Source organism: Homalodisca vitripennis, chromosome 1 (assembly GCF_021130785.1).
Source record: "Homalodisca vitripennis isolate AUS2020 chromosome 1, UT_GWSS_2.1, whole genome shotgun sequence".
In the NCBI taxonomy this organism is placed as follows: Eukaryota; Metazoa; Arthropoda; class Insecta; order Hemiptera; family Cicadellidae; genus Homalodisca; species Homalodisca vitripennis.
In genome coordinates this window covers 149405908-149429268 of record NC_060207.1, presented here as the reverse complement: position 1 = coordinate 149429268, position 23361 = coordinate 149405908, and the positions used below count along the sequence as shown (strand labels likewise).

General features: G+C 34.7%; 1 protein-coding gene across 1 annotated transcript in view; it reads left to right on the top strand.

Annotated features, from left to right (window-relative positions):
* The window catches only part of LOC124353611 (baculoviral IAP repeat-containing protein 6-like), a 183889-nt gene that overhangs the window by 116689 nt on the left and 43839 nt on the right, over positions 1 to 23361 (top strand). The window contains 8 exon segments of the mRNA XM_046803533.1: positions 1165 to 1357; positions 2176 to 2440; positions 2781 to 3107; positions 6006 to 6194; positions 8144 to 8416; positions 9823 to 10023; positions 14454 to 14721; positions 14919 to 15166. Coding sequence (XP_046659489.1) covers positions 1165 to 1357; positions 2176 to 2440; positions 2781 to 3107; positions 6006 to 6194; positions 8144 to 8416; positions 9823 to 10023; positions 14454 to 14721; positions 14919 to 15166 — 1964 coding nt within the window.

The window sequence follows — 23361 nt, the reverse complement described above, 5'->3', positions numbered from 1 at the left end:
TAAGGGAACTTGAATGTTATTTACTATTTTCCATTCCTTGACGAATGCTGCAAACTTGACCTGTATGATCTGAAATTCCAGCTTCAATGATTGTATTATTAATAGACTCTTCAGGTATATTTGTACACATGCAATCTATGGAGGTCTTGAAAGTATTGGTTATCCGACAGAGGGAGTCTTCTGGTACCATAGCAGAGTAGATCATCTCAATTATCAGGCCCATTATCACCAAGGACTTAGATTCAGCTTGCATGAAGTTGAGTATATTAGACATTATTTCAATGGCTTGTTTCACTGGTCCACTAGGTGGTTGATAGATACCAAGCATGTAGTAAGAACTGTTCTTCATGCTAAATCTTCTCAATGCAGCTTCACACACAAATTCCACACAGTGGTCAGACACATTAACTTGTTCAGCTTTAAGTCTGATTAGGATTTAATGTACATTGCAACTCCTCCCAGTCAATGGTCTTCTATACTGTAGTTAATTACCAGTGTGTAGCCATCAGTTTTTGTTAGTGCTAGGTTTTTAGGGTTTAAGCCATGTTCTGTAAACATTATGATTGTGGGTTTTAGGGTACTAAGTGGTTTTAGCTTTTCTAGCTTTTTTATATACTTTGAATGTTCTGTTAAAATATTCTGACATTTTATGTGGTAGTGATCTGATTTACAGTTTTATATGGGCCAGGTGTTTTTAGTTTTTCTTTTATACAGTATGCTGGCCTTTGAATTGTAAATTGAGGATGATCCTGATTTTGTATTGAGTTTCTTTTATTAGTGTGTGCACTATAAAAGGTGTATTTTCATTGTTTCACTCACCTTCAGCTCTTTCCTTTTCTCATTTATTGAAGGGGACTTTGTACATTTGTTCAGTTCTTTTTTGTAGTATGAGTCAGAATCTGTATTCTACTGTAGGAAGTTAGACGGGCTACTCTTCCATAGCCTTGTGAAATACCTTTTTGTTAAATGAGGATATATAATTTAATGAGGAAGTAAATACTGTCCCAAGCCTAAAGCTTTCAGTGGTCGTTCTTATCTTTTGGAGTGTCAGAAAAGTAAACCCAGCTTCTTCCATGTGCATATCCTCATTGATATTTTTGACATCTTAAGATCACTCACCCAAGTAAAAACCTGAGTAGCACTAATACTCATGTAATGTTACAGCAGAGCAGCAGTGTCAGTACGTTGCTGGTGTCTCGCATTTCAGACTCTGACGCTCGTCTCCAACCTGCCGTCCAGCCACAGTGACAACTCTCTAGACTCAAGTCTCCAGCGTATGGCCAGTGCCATCGTCAGTGATGCCAACTTCTCCCAACTTCTTCTATCTTTTTTCTCCAGCGCACAGATCAAAGGATGTGTAAGTGTTACTCCTATTTCTTGTGTCCTTAAATATGAATTATTTCTGAACCTGGGAGAGATCTAGATATTGGGTTTCTCTTTAATAGTTTGTTTCAACTAAAGTTGTCAGATAGAATATATTTTTTATATCTGTATGTACTATAACATTTAAAACACACATTTAACATTTTTTTTTTTTTTTTTTTGGTTGGCCTGATTACGTATAAGGTTAATTAATATATTTATGTTTAGTTATACATGTATATGTATGTTAGTTTAATTTTTTACAAGGTTAAGTGGTAGAGAGGACTTTATAGTCCTAACTTCGCCTCCAATAAAGACATTTTTCATTTCATTTATCTTTAGTAAAAGATGCTGGTTGATATGAATTTGTTTGAAAGTATCATTATTCATATTAACCCATTGCAGATCAATAATGAAATTCTTGTCATGCAATAGCTGAGGCTAGCGGCTAGCGACTGAGGTGACGAGCTCAAATCGTAATACCTAACTATTCAAAAAATGTCTTGTAGACTGATTAGCCTACTAAATTTTCTATGTTTAGTTCTCAAACCTGTTTGTAAATATTCTATAGATTGTAGAACTTAAAGGATCAGCTGAAACGCCGGGTGGTTAGATACAGTGCTGCTTACTTTTGCTGCTGATGAACAAATTAATTCACATTCACTAGCACATGTTTCATCATTCAATTCAGTATGCAATGGATTAAAGAACAATATGTATAGTATTGCTTCACAAAGTAATACAACTGATGTGTTTATTGGCTTGGTTGTAAAGACATCAGCTATTTTAATGACTAACACCTCACATGTTCAGGCTGGAGTGACTGTGTGCCAGTGCCTCCATGAGATGCTAGTAAGGTTGGAGATGCGTTGTGACGTGGTCTCCAACACAAGCCAACTGGGTTGCCACTTCAAACTACTATTACTCCAAGTCTTCGACAAACTAGTGCAACCTACTGGAGCCATAGCCCTTCAACAGGGACCACTTGATGCCCAGGCCAAGTTGGTGCAACTGATGCTACATCTGGACTTCACCAACACGGACGTAAACACAGCAGTGAGCATTCTCAATGCTGTTGGTCAGTACACATTCTGTACAAGAATTTAGTTGATATTTCTTACAGAAGAAATTTAGGTCATATATTTTATTAAATGAATTTAGTATAATTTAAGTTAAAAAAACAATATTAAAGGATACCATAGGTGGTATCAATAGCTTATTTTAAATTTTTGTATATCAATATTACAGAGAAAATCTCTACAGAAAGTAAAAGAGTATCAGTTGCAATATTAAACCTTTAAGATGGCTATTTTATTGTTCTTAATGTGAGATTTGTAAAAAATTTACTACTATAGAAAACTTAATTTATTTTGTATGATTTTAAAATTTTCTCATGGATTTGTTGGTGTCATGTATAGCACTACTCGTCCACTCTTACATGCTGAGTGGGGAGGGAGTGCGGTGGCGCAGCATAATGGAGTGCAGTCTCAATGCGGTGAGCTCAGCTAGCAACAACGGCAGCAGCATCAGCAGTGGTAGTAGTGGCAGTGGTAGTGGAGGTAGTGGTGGTGTTGGAAGTGGGGCCAAGACCAAACCGATGGCCTGGGACCTGTTGGTGACCAGTGTAGTGAAGTTGGCTACCAGTCTTGTGCAGATACCATTGGAAGCTCCTCAGCCCAGCGCTACTAGCCAGACTGATGAACATAAGGCTGCTAGTAACAAGGTGCCCTGTGTCGCCGATATGGGTAAGTAAACATAAATTAATACACAATTGGACCATGGTGGACAAATCTTAGAATTAAACTAAACAAATATATTTAATAATACAATACATCCATGTATTTTTATAACTTGTTTAGTAGAATATTCATAAACAATAATAATAGTAAAAGTTTCTCTGCAGTTTAAGTTAGTGAATCATAAAATGATGGATCATTATAATATCGATAGCCTACTAATACTTAAAAGAAATGTAACAATCTGTATACATTGGGTCTTAGCAGTAACTAGCAATACATATTGTAATTCTTTTAATTTGTACAAATTAAAACTGTATGATAAAAAACCCAGTTATGATGATATAAGATATTTAAATAATTTACTATAAAACTTAAATAATGTAGAATGTTTTGAACAATGTAAAGGAATATTAAACATTGTTATATAAATAAACCTCTCTATTCTATTTGTTAGATTTTTTATAATTTATCTAATTAGTAAGTAAATAAAGCTAGATTACTAAAAATGTATTTTATGTTATTAAATACATTTGTAAATTATTGTTTTTATGAAATAATAATGTGTGTGAACAACGTTGATAACATACTGTTCTTTTGTATATTAATTAAGTTGATTAATATTGGTAATGACTGATGTTTTCGATGCTTCAATTGCACACCAGTATGATGTATTTTTTAATGAGTGTTGTATTTTTTTAAATAATTCTATGTAACATAGTTTGTTTTTAGTTAAAATTATGGAATATTTTTACAACAAATTTGCATGAGTTCAATTAGTGATAGCTGAAACAAACATTTTCTAATTTCTAATCTGATTCCGAATCAGAAAAATAGATTCTTGAATTTCAAATTTTAATACCGGTAGGGTTTTTTAGTTAAAGCTGTATTTAAATAAAAGCATGGTAGAAACTAATTTCTGCCATTCTTAAATCTTTGAGACTGTCCAATAAAACAAAAATGAACCCAAGAATACCATTCTCTTCTATGGGGAGTTTCAGGGAAATGATCTATTTTAAGAATTGTATCGTATTTTCTGCCTTCTACATTTGATGATTTATAAAACAGAGTTATAGAATATAGTGAAACCCTATTATAACCTCATACTAAAAGCATCTGTTCAGTGCAAAATAACCCCTCATTTTCCCACTTACACAATTTTCTTTTTGACCACAGTCCATTATAAACTTTTTTCTTTCCTCAAATAATCATTTTTGACTATTATGTTGGATACGCTGTACGCAAAGTGGTGGTGACCACATACTTTGCTAAATTATTCGGGATTCTTGGAAATCTGTCCCTCATCGATAATCCAGCGGAGGACATATTTATACAACTACACAAGTTACAAAGCAAACAAAGTTATTGGGTTGGTGGGTGCTGTGGAGCCAATATAATGAGACGCGTTTCGCAATGTAAGGGAGAGGGTAACAATCAATCCCTGCAATATCATTGATCTACAAACATTTTTGGAAATAGTAGAACATCAATTATGGATTTGAGATTTGGGTCCAATATCACTAGTATGCTGTATTACTAGTAACAGTAAATTACAATAAATAAAACACTTCAATAAATAAAAATCACTTTCCTCCCTTTGCTATTAATAGGTTGTTGAAAAATAAATGTTTAACCCATTCAAGACATTGGACGGGCAGTTTCCGTCCTTCACTTCGCGCGGCCCAACGACTAAAGACAAGACGGCCGCTAGACACGACATCGACGTAGTTGAATATATTGCTGATAGATCGCAGAGGCATTAACATTTGCTGCATATTTTGTTCTCAAATATTCTATTCTATGTTTTTCTTCTTCTTCGTTGCTGAAAATCATCTGATATTGCCTCAAATCATCTTGGCAAAACAGCTTTCTTTCGTTTGTAAACAGTCAAGATGGCGACTCGCGACCGGAATGATGTGTTCGTAAATTCGGATGATTTTGCGGCTTACGTTGCTAATGTTTTAGATGAAGTGGTGATGAGGAAAGTGACAGTGAACAAGATGACATGATACATGAAAATAATGAAATGTCTGATGGTACAAACGTTGACAGCAGTGATAATGAAAGTGACGATAACCCACCGGCTAGGCCTGTGATTTTGCATGAAGTGTTGGACCAAATACTGTTAGTACAATGCGTTTTACCGGCAATCATGGAATAAATCCTATCATTTCAAGGCAGTTAAGAGAAAACTGCACTGAATCAGATGTGTTCAATCACTTCTGTGACGAAACCTGTTGGGCTCAAGTAACCCTTTGGTAGGCTTACCGCTTGTGGAGAATCACCACTGTGCCTTCAAGGAAAGTTTTGGGGGTATTTTATTGAAAAGATACCTCCAACCACCAAAGCCAGGCCCTCAAGAAAATGTAAAGTTTGTGCTTCACAGGGGAAAAGAAGTGAAACAGTGTACCAATGTAAAAAGTGTCATGTTCCACTTCATCTGGAAACATGTTTTGAGGTGTTTCACACCCAAACCAACTTCTAAAGAAGTATAATAAAAAATTTGTAAATGATATATTTATATTTAAAAAACTAACATTTTGTGTTCATACAATAACAAGGAATAACTAGAGTAAATTTATAATATTCATAGCATGTTATACAGTAAGTGTTATGCAAAGTGCACCTGTTCTTACACGAAAGCATGGAAAATATCCAGTTCTGTAGTCCAAAAATTATATTGATTTATTCAGTCACGAATGAGTTAATGAAAAAAAATTCTTTGGTGGGAATATTGCTTATGAAATTGGATTGTTTTTCTTCATAAAATACTTATCTTGTACTGTATTTTTTCATAATTCTAATTCCCCTCTTACATTTTGTCCCTGATTTCCATTTTTTCAATAATCACTATTACTTTCACCTTTACCCCTCCCACTTTTATTAATTGCAGTGCCTTGTGTTCAGTGACGCAGCAGGAGCGGACAATGCATTGTCTGCTGCGGTCGCTGGGCATGTCGCATACTGCGCTACCAACCGACACCCAGGAGCCCTCCTCCGTCAGCCAAGCCGTGTTCCAGCTCCTGTCCACCATCGCACGCAAGGCTACATCACCGGCCTTTGTCCTCAAACCAGTCTTCGCATACATCTCCACTAGTAAGTCTATTCCACTATCACTTATATTTTGGCATCTAGGTATAAAACAATAGAACTAACTCTGGAGGCAGTTGTAATTAAAATAATCACTATTACCGGTACACAATAGATGTACGAATGTCTTCTTCACTCATCTTGTTAAGGAACCTATTAGTAATAGTGAAATATTAGTGTTTATTTCATTTCATTTCCCAGATAAGACATGTTTTTAAAGATATAGAAGGGGTATTAACTGTGAAACAGTAAATTGGGCCTGTCCTTCTGCACTGTTGTGTTATTTTCTTTGTGTGTGTTGGAGGACATACATTCACTTAGGTTTATTGACACATTGTCTTCTGAACAGTTGATTTATAGTGAAGAGTTTAGCATGAGAGCTAATATACTGAAAATTAAGCTGGAAAGTTCTATGTATTGTGAAAGTTAATCCTGTCAGTAATAAAATGTATAACCCAAAAACTGAGATTTTCCACTCCACCCCTAGACTAGAAATGGATTACAAGGGATGGAAGTAGATGTTTTTTAGACACTTCTCATACTTACATGTGTATACAATTTTTTTATTTGAACATTAAGACAAACTTAACTACTGTACCAGAAATATAATTCATTTATTCAAACCGGAAGTACACCCATAATCACAAAACCAGTAAAAAGCACCTAGTTATGATCGCAAAGTGTATTCAAGAAACAATTGGTGTGTTCCTAATTATATTGCCATTCTTAGTAGATATCCATTTTCTTAAAATCTGTTCAGTTCCATACAATGTGTGTTGGGATTTATACTTGATGTCATCACTATTTAGAACAAGACATTATTTTTGGGTTGGGATTTTTCACTTCCATTTAATTGACGGGTAATCTAAAAACAACAGATTCAAATTGTAAATTTATTTGATTTTCAGGAAAATGTTCATAACTTTATAAGTTTTTACTAAATTGATATGCAATAAGTCTATTAAAAATATTAACTATTGTAATAAAATTCACTTCTTCATTATATAAAAATGCTTACCTTTTATATTTTTCAAATGAAATTTATACAGTTTTTATTAAAAACATTAAAAATAATCTTACAATGGGGAATATTTCTGTACAGTTTTAAACTATGTTTTTATATAATCATATGAAATAAGAAAATACTACAATGATAAACAGCACTTTTATTTTGAATTTCCTAAAAACGATACCTGGAGTAGGTCCGTCTAGTTATTCCTCATACTAGGTAGGAATACACCACACCATGTGTTTTGTAACAGGATTCACTGAGGTACATGCTAAATGTAAAATAAATAGCTCATTTCATTCTCGAGATTTAAAATGAAATGAAAACGTTCTTTATTAGAGGCGAAGTTAGGACTATAAAGTCCTCTCAACCACTTAATTAATTAATAAAACTATATACATTTATATTTCACTTGACAAAAATACTGTTATTGTCTTAATTTAAGCCATTGCGGATCACTGATGAAACCGTTTCAAGTTGCACAGGCGATTTGCTTTTAATTCTACCTCCTGATAGTTCTAATAATGCCTTGTAGACCGTACAAATATCATCACTATTTACTGCATGTTTTTAACAATGATATTTCTTTAATTTTTTCAAACTCAAAACTGTTAATATTCTGTAGATTGCAGTTGCAAACAATGTAGGAGTTGAATAATCAGCTGAATTTACTATCCACTATGTATAGCAACTGATCTATTGTTTTCTCAGCTGTTTACAACATTCTGGGACACAAGCTGCTAAAGAATCAATCTGCAACGTGTTAATCTGTAATGTTAATGGTGTAAACCACCCTTGGTCCTAAGAACACAAACTCTACACACACCTGAAAGTTTTAGGTAAAACAAGCTAATGATTCTAAATAATACCAATAAACTTTAATAACCTATATTGTTACATGTGTATGTTAATTCACGGTCTGTTCTAATTCTGTTGAACATTTCAGATGAAGGTGGTTTCTCTGAGCCACTGCTGTCACTACTGCTATGTGTGATCGATGGGCCAGAAGCTCTACAACAGTTTGTGGCCTTGGGTGCACTGGAGGTGGTGTGTGATAACCTAGTGCGAGCAAACCATGGCCTAGTTAACTGCCAGCCCAGCACTGTATCTATTGTCATGCAACATCTGAGTCAGGCACCATCGCTGCTTCTGCCCCAGGCACCCACCACCAAGAAGGCCGCAGACATTGCTTCAGGGTTGCTAAATTTTGCACCTTTGGGTGAGTGCAATTATTTGGTTTAGAATAAAATGGACATTGATCAGGGTTAAATCATTAACAAGTATAACATTTCATGAAGAAGGTACAAGCTAGTTAATAATAATAGTGTATAATACAATATTATAGAGTGTTTAAAGCCTACATTATTTGAAAATTTTAAACAAAATACATTATAACACATGGAACAATACAATATGCTAAAAATAACATGAAAAGAAATTAAATATTAAAGAAACTTTATTAATTATTCATCTACTTCCTTAAACAATCCTTTATGGATGTTTACAGAACATTTATATGCCTGTGTACTAAATTTTTAAATAAGGTGATGATTAAATAAAGTGATAATTATGTATGTAGAAAAATCAAAACTAGAAATCTTAGGAGTTAACATAAACAAGCAGACCAATGTATTGATAGAAATTGTATTTCCATAAATATGGCACAACAATTTTAAACTATTTTACTTTTGTAAGTCATATTAAAAATGTATGTGATCTTGTATCAACTGTGCATTACTTTTCAGTATGCACAGAAAATGAGAATGATTATTTTTTTATATCAACCGTACTAATAAATATAATATGTCGGGGAAAGGAACATGCTTAAGTTTTGAAGAAAAACATACCATAGTAAAATCTGAAGACTAAGAAAGATAAAAAATTATAGTTAAAATTGGAAATATATTAAAACTTACCTAACAACTAAAACTTGTTGACTAGTGTTTATTTATTTAAACCCTTAACTGCCACAGCCGTGTTTAACACAGTGATCCCACTTTGCATTTAACTGCCATGCCCGTGTTACCACATGCCAAACAACTGCTTCTCTACATAATGTCTGGCATCTATAAGATAATACACATTGGCCTCTAGTAGTGTAACTATTACAAATCACAGTAGTGCTGTTTAATTGCTGCTACACTCTGATGTTCAACTAGGGACACTATCATGAAAGCTCTTGGTGAAGTTTTGGGCGTTGGAAACAGAACATATTTTTATATAGTGTTTTTGAATTTTCTACTGTAATTTTTGTTATTTTAATTTTTGTAGTTCAGTTAGTATGGCAGATATTATTTGTAATAATGATAAGGAAGTGTTATCAATTTTAGATTTGTCCAGATGCGTTCATATTTGTTTTCATAGGGCAGTTTGTAACTTTTCTGAGAATGATGGGGATCGGTATGTAAACTCAATTAATAACCACGATCTGAAATGACGAATCAGGAGATTCTGGCAGCAGTTTGGTAAATAAAGATGTGGAGCAGTACGGGGTGACAGCACCATTGGAAACTCGGCACTTAAAAGAGTTAATGACCCCAAAAAGTGGTTTTTTGTTTTATCACCTTTGGCAGTTACGTTAATTTGTTGTAATAGTAAACAGTATAACTATTTTCCTCTGTGCAGGCACCATCAGTTCAAGTAATTCAACAGCACAGCCGGCGGATGTACTGATCCAGAGTGCCCCGCCACACCGCCGGGCTAGGGCCCCTGCCTGGAGCTACCACTTTTACCCCAACGAGAGCTGGGTGGAGCTGACCTTGACATTGCCGTGCGCTGTTCTATTGCGAGAGGTTCACCTGCAGCCACACCTTACCTCTCTTGCCAGTCAGTACAGTTGGAACATATATGCCTTCTGATATTTTATTTTATAGCTCTTACGAACATTTAATACACTAACTTCTTACCTCATTTAGCAATTATATTATAGCTCGGACAGACATGCGTAGTTCCCCATCTCAGTAGTTGTAACTAAATGCCTTCATTATTTCCTGTTATTGAAAATTGTGGTTTAATAATAAAAGGATGATAGATTCATTCTGTTGATTGCAATGTTTATTAATTATATTGAATAACAAAATTATATATTTATTTGTACATTAATAATATTATAAAATATTTAAATATTATTGTTATTATAATTTTAACTAATCACAATGTGAACTGAAAATAGCGTTCATGATGCTGTAATTAGTAGTTTCGATAAAAATATCAGTCTGTGAAGTGTTTATGGTAAAAACTATATGGTGAATAAAACTATTTTATATAGCCTATTTATTTAAGAATTAAATTCATCCTGCATTATTCATTTGTTTGTTTTTCAATAGGTTATATTTTACTGTGTATATGTTATTTAGGTTTATGTTTAGAAGTAATGTTGGGCAAATTCGGAGTTTTGTCGAGTCTTGAATACAATTCTGAATTTTTTTAAATCGGTTCTTGAATTTCGAATTTTAATATTTTTTTTAACTTAGTATGATTTAAACAGAATTGCTACCAATCCTATTTGTCATTTTTAAAACTTTACAGACTGTCTGGTAATATAAAAAGTAACCCAAGAATACCTCTCTGTTATAATTCTAAAAAATGCCAGAGATCTCTCAAGGTACTGCTGAAAAATGCAAACCTACTTCAGCAATTTTGTAACATTTACAGGGTCCCCACCCGACCGTGAAAACCGTGAAACCGGGAATAAGCCGTGAATTTCGTTCACCGTGAAAAAACCTTAAATAAGCCGTGAATTTTGTTTACATACCGTGAAAATCTCTACAACTTTTGAATAAATAAAATCAACACGGGTCGTCGTCAGACGATCATATGGGAAAGTTGACCTTCGCTATTGCAAAGTAAAAAGTAGCACGCAATGTAGGGGATAGACCACGAAGTTTGACAGGTGCTGCTATCTGAGCGATTTTGCTGATAATATGGTTTTATAAACAAATGAAGAAAAGGAAGGGCCGGTGGGAGATGACGCTTCCGGCTCAAATCACGTGAGGCCTGTCTTTGTCTGTCGCCAGGTTCCGGGCCTTGGCTACGCTACGCGGCTGTAAACAAGGCAATTCTCTGATTGAACGCGAGATTAATAAACACAATTTAATTACTTGATAGATTGTCGTTTAATGTAAACACTTTTCGTATTGGAGTTTTATTGTATCAGATATAGTCTATTATTGTTTTCATAAAATAAAAAAAGTATACAAATCCTTAATCTAATGTAAGGAATTTAAATTACATTTTAACTTAATTTCATTCTATTAAATCCCTTATTTTATTAAATATTAATGAGAAAAATGCTATTCAGTACGATATCTATTATCGTTGTGTGTAATGACTGTTAACACAATGTAATAATTATAAAAAATTTTAATTTATGGTGGACAATAAATTGAATTAATTTAGGGTCTTGCGTAAATAAATAGTATAATAATGTGACGGAGCAGAACTTATACGACATATATCAATTAACGCAGCGAGACCATAACTTTATAGGCCTATATAACTGTTTTAATTACCAGTAAGGTCGTTTGAGAAAAACAAATTTTATTTTCATTCATCTCTTAGATATTAAACGGTAGTGATATGCGTTTTCCTTATCAATAATATTTTTTATGATTCCTAAGCTGCATGGATATTACGAGTGTACACGGTTTAAATCTTTTATGGTGAATGTGTGTTTAAATTGTATAATGTATTAGTAAAATATTACAAATGAAACGTCATGTTATAAAAACGTTAGAAAAAAAAACCATTGCAATTTTTCTAACCAGGAAACAACAAAACGTCAAGTAACTTTTGTACTGTTTAAGCTTTATTACTACAAAAACTACAAATCGAGGAAGTCCGTCCAAGTATAATTTTGTCGGGTTCCATACGACTACGTTAACGCTATTAATAATGTCATGCAGATGAAAAATATATCGTACAAGGTTCATTTAATGTAATGTGGTGCAGCGATGTTATGGTAAAAATAAACCTTTGTTGTCTACTGTCAATGAGAGTGGAAGGGGAGGGGTATATCGTGTACTCCACTCCCCCATCCTCGGACAACAGCTGGTTTCATGTCTCAACATGAAAGATTTGTTTCCCCAGCTCGGCACTCCCCAATCTTATTTCTTATTGTGAGAATTGATATAAAGATTTAAAGCTTTTCATTCAACTCATTCTGACACTTTCTCACGGAAATTCTTCTGTTGAAAGAGGCTTCTCTCTGTCAACAAACAGTGTATAGTTGAAAACTTGAAGGAGGAGAGTTAAGTCGCGTTGAGAAAAGTTTGTGACGGCGTATCAGCAGCAGGAGGATTGGAGGCAATGGAAATCACTAATGAATTAGTTCATGCTGCCAAAAATTCCCACGCCCACTACTCGGAGCACTTGGCAAAACAACGAGAAGAAAATGAAAGACAAAATTAATTCTGAGAAAGAGAGGAAGCAAGCTGCAATAGAAAAAAAAGAATTGGAAGCACAAAAATTCCAGGTTTTGTCCGACGCCAGGAAAAGGGCAGCTGAGTTAGACGATAAGATACAGGAACTTAGCAAAAAGTGCAAATCGTAATTCACTTTTATTCTAGACATTTTTATCAATTTCTTTATTTTATGTGTACAAATATAATTTTTTTTGTATAACAACTGGTACCAAAATAACTTTTCTTATAACAAGTTGTATATAATTTTTATACATTTAACGTTTATATGTTATTTTAATTTCAATAAAATTGCCTTTTCTTATGTACTAATTAAAATGTGAACCTGTGATTATGTGAAAATTTTCCTGTGGAAGTAATCGATCGAAATAATAATAATAATGTGTTTAAACAAGAAAATAATTTAATAATCACGCAAGTGTACTTCATGGACTCAAATGAGTTAGCCTTAGCCAAAGTACGAATCCTGTCACCCTGCATCTTGTCTAACCTGTGTCAACAAAGTTCTCTTCAGATTTCAACAAACTTGTAAGTTAAAGAAAATTATGAGCTATGTGCATGCTAATTATATTGAAATTTGTCTTTGTCATTGCTTTGCTTTGATGACTGTTATGATGATGTTTTGTAAAAATAATATGCCTTGTTATATTCATTATGTAGCCAATCGCACATAAAATCGGGCTGCTCGCCGCTCATTGCTTGCATCGTAACCGAAGCCTATTGTTTATTTCGTTCTTTTTAGACGTTTCCGTCAATTCCTGCACGACCAATGACATCGTTAGTCAAATGGGAAGAAGTTTTATATTGTATTTTACTGCTCTGCCGCGTCTGTAGTGTTTACGTCTCAACTTCGCCCCTCTCCAACACGATTTTGTTTGTACCGGTAACGTTGTTTATGAAAACTTTCCGACCTTGAATTTTAATTTTTTTTAACCGTGAATTAGCCGTGAATTTGAGTATTTAGATTGAGTGGGAACCCTGATTTACTAAAACATCCATTAAATTAAAACTGTTTTAGATAGGCTCTTAATTCTTTTGTTATTTTCCTTACAAATAAATTGTAGCAATAAAGAACGTCAAGGCCGTGCAGCGTTCGGCCATCAGCTGTATGCCGTAGGGCATTTGGATCGATATCAGCTGACAACGAGTAATATTGCGAATATAAACTATATAAAATAAACTGATATTGGTGAATAAAGGATTCAACTTGTGCAAGTTATGTCTTTATAACTTAAACGGTTTTCGTGTAATAATAGCAGAAAGTTGACCCGACAGCAGTGCCGTCTTTATCAGTTCACAAGCGGTATTGATAAATGTTTATGCTGTCGGTCATCAGTTGGAGGGTTAAGCACTGGGTAATACCGTTGTGAAGTTCATCATCAATACCAAGACGATAAGTTGCTAGATCTGGGCTGTATAGAGGATTATAAAATGAACACCTTTCATCCAAGATCATCATAGTGGTGTTGGTTACAATTGACTGTGTGTGGACGTGCATTGTTCCCAAAGTTTGTTTTGTATCGCTCACCGTAGTTTCAGCAGTGTTTCAAAATACCTTCTGTAAGGAAATTAATCAGAATCGTACCCTTATTGTGCCAGAAAAAAGTTGCCAAGATCTTTCTGCCTAACAGAGTTTGGAGATATTTTCTTGCATGATTTTTTTTGTGGGGGGAGTAGAACGTGTCTGTTCATGATTCAGACTGCTTTTCATCTCTCAATTAACATGCTTTGCCATGTTACATCATGAGTTGCGAGTTCTCTTGAATTCACCAACAAAACCTAATGCTGAACGCACTGTACAAGTGGAGGTATTTTCTAGTGTCCATTATTTTATAGCTTGCCCTAGTGGGGTGGGACTGGAGATCTCAAGGGATGGCCGAAGCCCCTTGGTGCCGATCGGACTGCCTCTGGATTCAAGTGGCCTAACATTCATCCGGCTGCAACTTCCCAGGCCTGAGGTGGTAACGACAGTCCTGCTGAGACTGTACAAGCCACGGGATTCCCCCAACATCGGCCTGTCTCAGATACGCCTGCTGGGGAACACCACATTTAGTGACAACTCACACCTCAGTCTGGAAGACGAGGAACCCACTGTCGACTCTAGGTTAGCAATTTATATCTGCTGATTTCTCCATTCATACATTGTATTTTTTACATAAACAGTGTTAGTATTAAGAAAGTAATGATGAAGCCACATTTTTCCTCCATGCAATATAACACTGCATACTTTATATTGTAAACAAACCTTTATTCAAAAGAGGAAAACTCAATTCTCTTGTGCATAAATATTGAACTGTACAGCTTGGTGTGGGTGCGGCTGGTGCACCACTGCCTGAGTGTGTGTGTGGAGCCACAACTGCGGGCCAACGTGGTTGCTGCTACTACCAAGGTGCCAGGACTGCTACGTGCTTGCTGTGGTCTGCTGCTGGTCCCTGCCGCCGCAGTCTACACTCCTTGTCTGCAGCACATCTTGTACATGCTTGGCTATCATCACCCAGACCTGGGCCTGCAGACCATCACCACCCTGCTCACCAATGGCTCTCATCAAGGTATGTCAAATATACATTTATATAACACTGCAGTTTTATCTGTTAAAAAAAGATTTTTGGTCATTTATATATGTAAATAAGATTTAAGCACTATGTGTTAAATGATATAGCACCCATAGGGATGATTTGAAATATTATTTAGGGTGAAGGTGTTATCTCACTTGTATTCTCGCCCAAGTTAGAAATTATATCAGCATTTGAGCATTGTAATATTGCCAAACTTTTTAATGAAATATAAGTTCACCATTCTATAGTTTATGCTAGTCCATATTTCATCACCAGTTTGAATTTTGAATGTGAAATATCTTTTTAGCATAAGGTTAATTGGAGTAAAATGATCATCAAACCAATTTGTGATATTCTTAACACGTTCAAGCCCAGCCCTTTTTCCGGGTATAGCACTTGGAATCCCAAACTTATTTTTTAAGCTTATTGTATTCGTGTAGCATTACAAATATGGAATATAATCACTAAAAGAAAAAAAAAACGCCTTTTTGGTGTATCAAATGCTTTGACGCCACCGTGGCGTCATCGGTACTAATGGTGTTGCCACGTGTTACACTGACCAAATATTTCCGTTTAAATTCTTGATACAATACATACAGGCTTTTATATTATAATAACTCTGATAAATAACATTATTTTTGTACATTAAATTATACTTTTTGCGTAAAAAGTACTATGATGCCACCGTGACGTCATCGGTACTAATGGTTTTGACTTGCATCATACTTACCAAATAGTTGTGGCTTGAAACTTGTGACAATATGTACTGGCTTTTATTTACTAACAATATCAATAAATATCACAATTTTTATCGGTAAAACATTATTTTACATTAAAAGTTTATGATGCCAAAGTGGCGTCATAAAAGTTATGAAAGTAATACCTGAAAAAGATTTAGGATTGGCAGTAAAACGTATAATTATTAGGCAATATTTCAAGTACGCTGAATACATTGTGTAAAACATAACTATTGTTTTTTTTATATATTACTTATAAAATATCTGCTTATACCATTGTTTGGTGACTGAAATCAATCAAATCAAATCAAATACCTTACAATAACAGATTATTGAGATGAATGAAAGGCGCATTGCTACAATTCACTGTTTTGTAATAACTCTAAAAACACACAATTGGAATATATTGAATACTTGAATATGTTATGTATTGCTATTTAGAAGAAGTTCACGTATTCGTTCACGTCACACTGTGAAACTGCACAAAACAAGCTCCCAAGCACAGACCAGGCTGTCCCGGACATTTGGTACAGTAGAAGATCGTGTCTTTCCTCTTCCCTTTTCGTAGACACAAACAGCATCTCTTTCATAGGGTCCTTCCACTAGGAGCAGCAGGCATCTTAGATGCAAAATGCATTCCTGGAGTTGGTTGGATGTCTACTCTCATTCCTCGATTTGAAGAGACACAATCAGGTGGTAGTAGTCGTTCAACCACACACAAGTGATAGTCATACAGAGACAGACGCTGTAATCCAGAATGGCTCTTGAACATCATGTACGAATTCACCACCATCATTTCAATGATGAGAATGCCAAGTTTTTTGTACCATCGTGTGGTTTTTCGTGTGACGGGGTAATAAGCCAGCATCTGATCTTGACGATCAACTCCTTTCATGTACTTGTTGTATTCAACTATAGCTGTGGGTTTCATTGTAGTTTCACCTCGTTTATTCTTACACTCTTCCATGTCAAGAACATGCTCTGTTGAAATAAAACTTACATCTCTTTTGTCATGCCATTTACCAATTGCAACTCCATCAGCGTAGTAGCATGTTACCTCCCCACGTACGAGCTTGGTCTCTACAACCTCGGAAGGTGTATTTTTGTGTTTAGCTCTGAGGGTTCCTGTAGTCTAGGTTTTCCGGTCAAGTAGCTCTTTAGACAAGTCAAAGCTATTATAATAATTGTCCACGTATACCGCATGACCTAAGTCAAGCCTATCTTGCATAAGATGCAAGACCACAGTTTTTGAATGACCGACACCTCCAAGGTCAAAATCATTGACTCCGGCATACACAGCAAAGTTGATGACAAGTCCATTTGGTTCTGTCAGTACATATAGCTTTATACCATATTTATGTCTTTTGTTCTTGATGTACTGGCGGAAAATTAGTCTTCCCCGCCATAACACCATAGACTCATCAATGCACAGTTCCCGCCCTGGTTCATAAATAGCTTTCATAGTGTTGTTAAAGATCTACAACCGGCCTAATTTTGTAAAGTCGGTCATCTGGTACTGGCTCTTCACCAAACGGATTGCGAGCAAAATGCAAGCATTGCATAATAAGCAAAAACCTATTTCGGCTCATATACTGCTTGAAACATGGAATGTTGTAAAGTCTATGAGTCTTCCAATAGTCTCTCATTCATTCTAGGGCACTGAAGAGCACCCATATATAACAATAGGCCCAAATATATTTTTACTTCCTCCTGGTCAACATCGCTCCAAAGTTTTATTGAAGAGTGAAGTCTTTGATCGGTAGTTGCCATTATGTACTGAGCTTGAGCATTTATTTCAGTTGTAAGCAAGTCAAGAAACTCGTCATTTATAAAAAGTCTAAAAAAAATCTAAAGGTTCTGCATTATGTTGCATTTGTATTTTTAGTGCTTGTTTAGAAACATAATCAAAGTTTTTCATTGAGGAATTATCATTAGTCCACTGAACAGCAGGGACAACCATGCGCCTAGTACGCCTTTGTGCAGTATTTTGTGGGCTTGGTAAATCATGTGGCTGAGAAGCAGCAAACTGTTGATCTATATCATTTAGCTGTGTTGGGGGGGTTACACTGAGTAACCCGGAAGTAGAGGCAACAGTACTCACAGACGTAGTAGACTTAGTTTGCAGCGACGGTGACCTAGAAGAATCAGACCCGCCGGCGTTGTCTGGCAGTGGTGTTGAAGAACGAAATTGATCGTCGGGAAAGTCAATGTCAAAATCACTCACAATGTTTTCGTCTTCAGTACTCTCCGAGCTTAGGCTACCATTCAATATACTATTCAATGCATCGTCAGAAATGGTTTTCCTAGTAGATAGTGTAGACGGTGAAGGGTCCATGGTTACAGAAAACGTAAACTATTCACTTCACTAATAATAATACACAACCAAGTAAGAATTATGTTTCATAATCTCAAACTCACTCATCTCTCGAATAGCAACAGTGAAAGTGAGAAAACAGCGGGAAGCCGAGACAGCAAAAATAATATAAACATGTGAGAAACTGGCGGGAATCGCGTCTGACTAGAAATCAGCTGTTACTCAAGTTGTAAAAATTATAAAAATTAATCAATACTTTGAAGACTGATTCCTGGAAACCAAGGTCGATTTGGTATTCTTCGACATCTAAATAAACATCTAATATAGCGAGAATGACGATTATTTAATAATTAGTAATTCATTCGGCGGCTTAAAAATACCCCTGTACTTGACGCCACCATGGCGTCGTCGGTACTGGCGGTGTGACATACGCACGACGCCACCGTGGCGTCACCAGGATTGAACGTGTTAACCCTGGAACCTCTCTTAAGATGAAGCCTAATATAAATCTTTTTAACATGTCTTACTTATTAACGCCCCATCAGGCGCTTAAAATTAGAAACACCATGAGGCGCTCACGGAGGTTTCCTCCAGGTTAGCGAATAATGGATATCATAGTCGTTTAAACTGTTTTTATTTGTTTAAATATTCATACTGATTTAATTACAATGTAATATATTCATTTTTAGAAATTAAATAAAAATTACTCTCTTATATAATGAATTTTCCAAATAAGAAATTCAAAATCTTAAAAAATGTTATTGTATAATAACAACATGATTTATTTTAAGGAATAATGCAAATTAATTGTAAAATGTTTAACCTACTGCAATAATATATGGAAATTAACTTAGTTTTTAGCTTCTTACAAAAACAACTTACTTCAATTCTTGAGATATTATACAATTGTAATGTCAATTATTACTCTGAAATAAAAATGTATTCTTTACTAAAATTGTTTTAAACACTACACAAAGTTTCAAAACATTTTCCTTCTAGTTCTTATAACGACAATGTTTACTCCATAAACAGTACTGAAATGTTCCCTAGCACCCCTAGCACACGGGTACTGTACTGACAAGTCTCTCGTCTTCATTCTCCATTTCAAAAAATTCAAATAAAATATATTGTAAAACTTAAAAAGATACCATCACAGGTTACACATTTAGGCGCACACGGATTATTACTCCATAAAAACTAAACACTATAAGGCGCTCACAGAGATTTCGTCCAAGCACTACAAACACAACATCGGGCGCTCACGGAGGAATCGTCCAGTCTCGCACGGAAGTAGACCTCATACTGACAGATTTTGACAAAGATAAGGGGGAGGCTATTGTTTCACTTCCCCGAAAGATGCTCGTGAAGTACACTGCGGGAAACGACTGCCAACATCAGAAAAGTAGTACTATTTTTAATAATAACAAATACACGGAAGAAAACTCCGTTTAGCGCCCGATGTAGGGTTAATTAATGTATTCAATTCTGTCTTATTGCATCTTACAAATACGGTCAAACAGCATTGGTTTTAAATCAACAATATTTCAAGTTTATTGTCATAAACCTGACAAAGATACATTTAGCATATGTTGGTAAGTCATATTACCCCAAAATACTACCCCAATTAATTCTAAGAAAGTATATAATTTTAAAATATTGCTAATAAATGTACTGCACAATTTAAAGATATGAAAATAGAAACAAGTCTATATAACATAATGTAGCTTATATTTTCATATTATACATAATATGCAGATATATTACTATGAAATGAAACTATTTTTTCATACCTAATAACGCTTGTAAAAATCTTGTATTGATTCAAACAGAATTTTTCAAAAGCCAGGAATAAAACATAGACAAAAATATATGTCTAGGCTAACTGTTAATTATAGGGCCTAATTTATTGTATAATTTAAATAATAGAATAAAATGAGTGTTTAGTGTCTTTCTGAGTCCATTATAACCTATAGAAACGTTATTCTTATTGTATGTATTATAAGTATGAATATTAAAATAAAGATTAAAATATGTGAATTATGATAGTGCATTCACTAGTTACTGTCAAGCAAGCATAAATTTGTAATACAGTCAAACCTCGATATAACAAACCTCAAGGGACCAGACAGAAAATTCGTTATATCGAGTATTTTGTTATAATGAGGTTTGTTGTATTGAGGTTAGGTTAGGTACAATTTCGCAACATGTACAAATCGTATGCTGTACTGTATTTAAATAATGTGTAAAACTAAATAAAAATGCATTTAATTTGGAACAATGAAACTTTATTTTTATTTTTTTAATTAAGAATACAGTATGTAAACAGAAAAACCGTAATACAGTAGCTATGTAATTTGAAAACACATTAAAAGAAAATTAAAAATCAAACATGACCTGAACAAAACTTAAAAATCTTACGCTACCGATAGTGAAAAATACAGTACTTGTACTGTACAGTATTATTAACCCTTTGAGTGCCGCAGCGTTTTGCTATATGGTATGCATAAAATGCCGAGCGAAAATACATGATTCTGCAAGGGTCTGGTTAAAAAATCGTAACAAATTTATTTATTGGTATAATGTCTTGAGTTTTTGTTTTTTTTTTTTTTAGATAAATATATTTTCTTTATACATATAATACATTGATCACTTATTTAACGTTTTTATACAAATAAAAAAAATCATTAACAAAAACTTTATGAGCAAAAACATTTAGGTTTTTTATTTTGACACAACTTGGTGTTATTGAAATATTTTATTTTTTTCACTTTTAGTTATTCTATCTTATACTCCATTTAATTCTTTACAAAAAGACATATAAACATTTTTTTATACTTATAAAGTTTGGAAAATAAATATGAAAATATGAACCAGTACAAAACTAGAAATTGTATAACCTAACCTAACACTCTGTGTATTTTCTACACTGATAATGCTTAAATCTAATGCGTGCAATACTAGGTCTTCATTGTCAGCAATGTTTTTACGACTCATTGTTTATAAATATCACTGAACAAACACAAAAAACTTAAAAACTATACAAACGTATTTAGTAGAGTACTAGCTGCTTACGATCGCCGTAACTCGCGGTATTGTTTTACTTACACACAGACTAGAACAACATACACAAACGAAATAATTTGAAGATACTAACACTACAAACCCATTTAAATTTAAAAACTTTCAATATCATTTGTGATATAAACAGCAGCGCTAACAAAACACATGACGGCTCGTCCGCGTAGCGGTCAATTCTTAACTCGGCTGATGCGCTCACTTTACAACTAAAACTTTACAACTAAAAATCAGAATCTAACCAGAATGCTACAAAACCTACATCAAAAGTTACGTTGAAGCCTTTGGAATGGATATGTATAGTCATTGAGCCAATTTAGATAAATATTATATAAAATATAAGCGTTACTGCAGAAGTGTCTTACAGCGATTCTGGCATTTCTTGCATATAATGCGGGATCGCTGACAGCGATGCTCCGGCACTCAAAGGGTTAAACTAAAAATTACAGATTGTTAAAATTTAAATGGCCTAATCTACATTTTGTGTTTCAATGGCATCATTATTGATGCTGTTTTCGCCCTGTTTGTTAGAGAAAAAGACAGTAATAGTAGTCTGCTTACGTGATGTGACGTTGATAATATCTAATGAGCATTGAGCAATCCAATTCAGTTATAGATTTTACCACACTTTCACTCAAACCACCCTTTTTAAGAAAAAGACACTTTAGAACACCAATGGTTTCACGAGCCTCTTTTAAATTAGGGTTGGGCATTACACAATCTGGTTCATCGTTATCGTCATCTTCTGCAGCCACATTTTTGTCTGGAACACAGGTCACAGAAGAAATGATGTCAGCGTCCGTCAACTCCCCACACACAGCCACGTCGTCATCAAAAGTAACAAAGTCCTCGAACTCTGCATCCTTCTCTAGCTCTAATGCTTCTTTGACTGTTTCCAAACCCTCCACAGTGTCGATTTCTTCTGTAGGAGGCTGGTCTGAATTGTCCTGAGTTGTGACAGGGAATCCACTCTTCTTGAAACTATTACAAATTGTAGTTTCTGTAACTTTACTCCATGCTTTTGTAACCATCCACATGGCGTCCAAGATATTTATATTTGTAGGTAAACGGTTTTCCATATCTCTAAGGAACTGTTGTACGACCTCTTTTCTATAATTTACTTTAAAACTTCGGATAATGTCCTGGTCAAGCGGTTGCAGTTTGGAGGAAAATACTCTACCTTAATGTTAGCCTAGGAATGTCTCCATGAGCCGTGCAGTTATCAATGAAGATGAGAATTTTCTTCTTTTTCTTATTCATATCTTTGTTAACACTTTGAAGCCATGCCCTGAAAGCGTCACAATTCATCCAAGCCTTTGTATTTGCCATGTAGTCTGTAGGAAGTTCATTCACGTTTTTAAAACAACGTGGTTTTTTCGCTTTTCCAATTACTAAAGACTTTAATTTATGAGTCCCTGTTCAGTTTGCTCCCAGCATAACTGTTAAACGATGTTTACTATTTTTTCCACCATGGCATTTATCACCCTTAAATGACAATATTTTGTCAAACAGGTAAACATTTGAAAAACAATCCTGTTTCATCTGCGTTATAGATGTTTTCTGGTGCATATCCCTCGGTTAGCTCGGGAAGATTATCTTTCTACTCAGTACAAACACCTTCATCGACTTTTGCACTTTCACCGCACATTTTCGAAAAATAAGTTCATTTTGTTTTTTAAAGTTTTGCAACCATCCATTGCTTGCTCGGAAGTTCTCGTGTCCCAGTTCAAAAGCAGACTGTTGGGCTTTTTCTTGAAGTATAGGTCCACTTATTGCAATATTTTTGTCTCGCACTGCTTCAACCATTTAACCACACACTTCTCTACGTCCTTCAGCTCACACAATCTTATCTTTCTGATTTTGGAACACAGTACACTTCCGTCATCGAACTTCTCTTTCTTTTTTAAAATTGTATCTAAAGTGCTGGGCAAAATGCCAAATTCTTTCGCGTTGTCCAATTTTTTTTTGTTGGATTGTCTTCAACGCATTTGATAATTTTTCGTTTACACTATACGCTTATAGCGCGCCGTTTCTTTTTGTTGTTGGCGTCCATCGTCACTAAA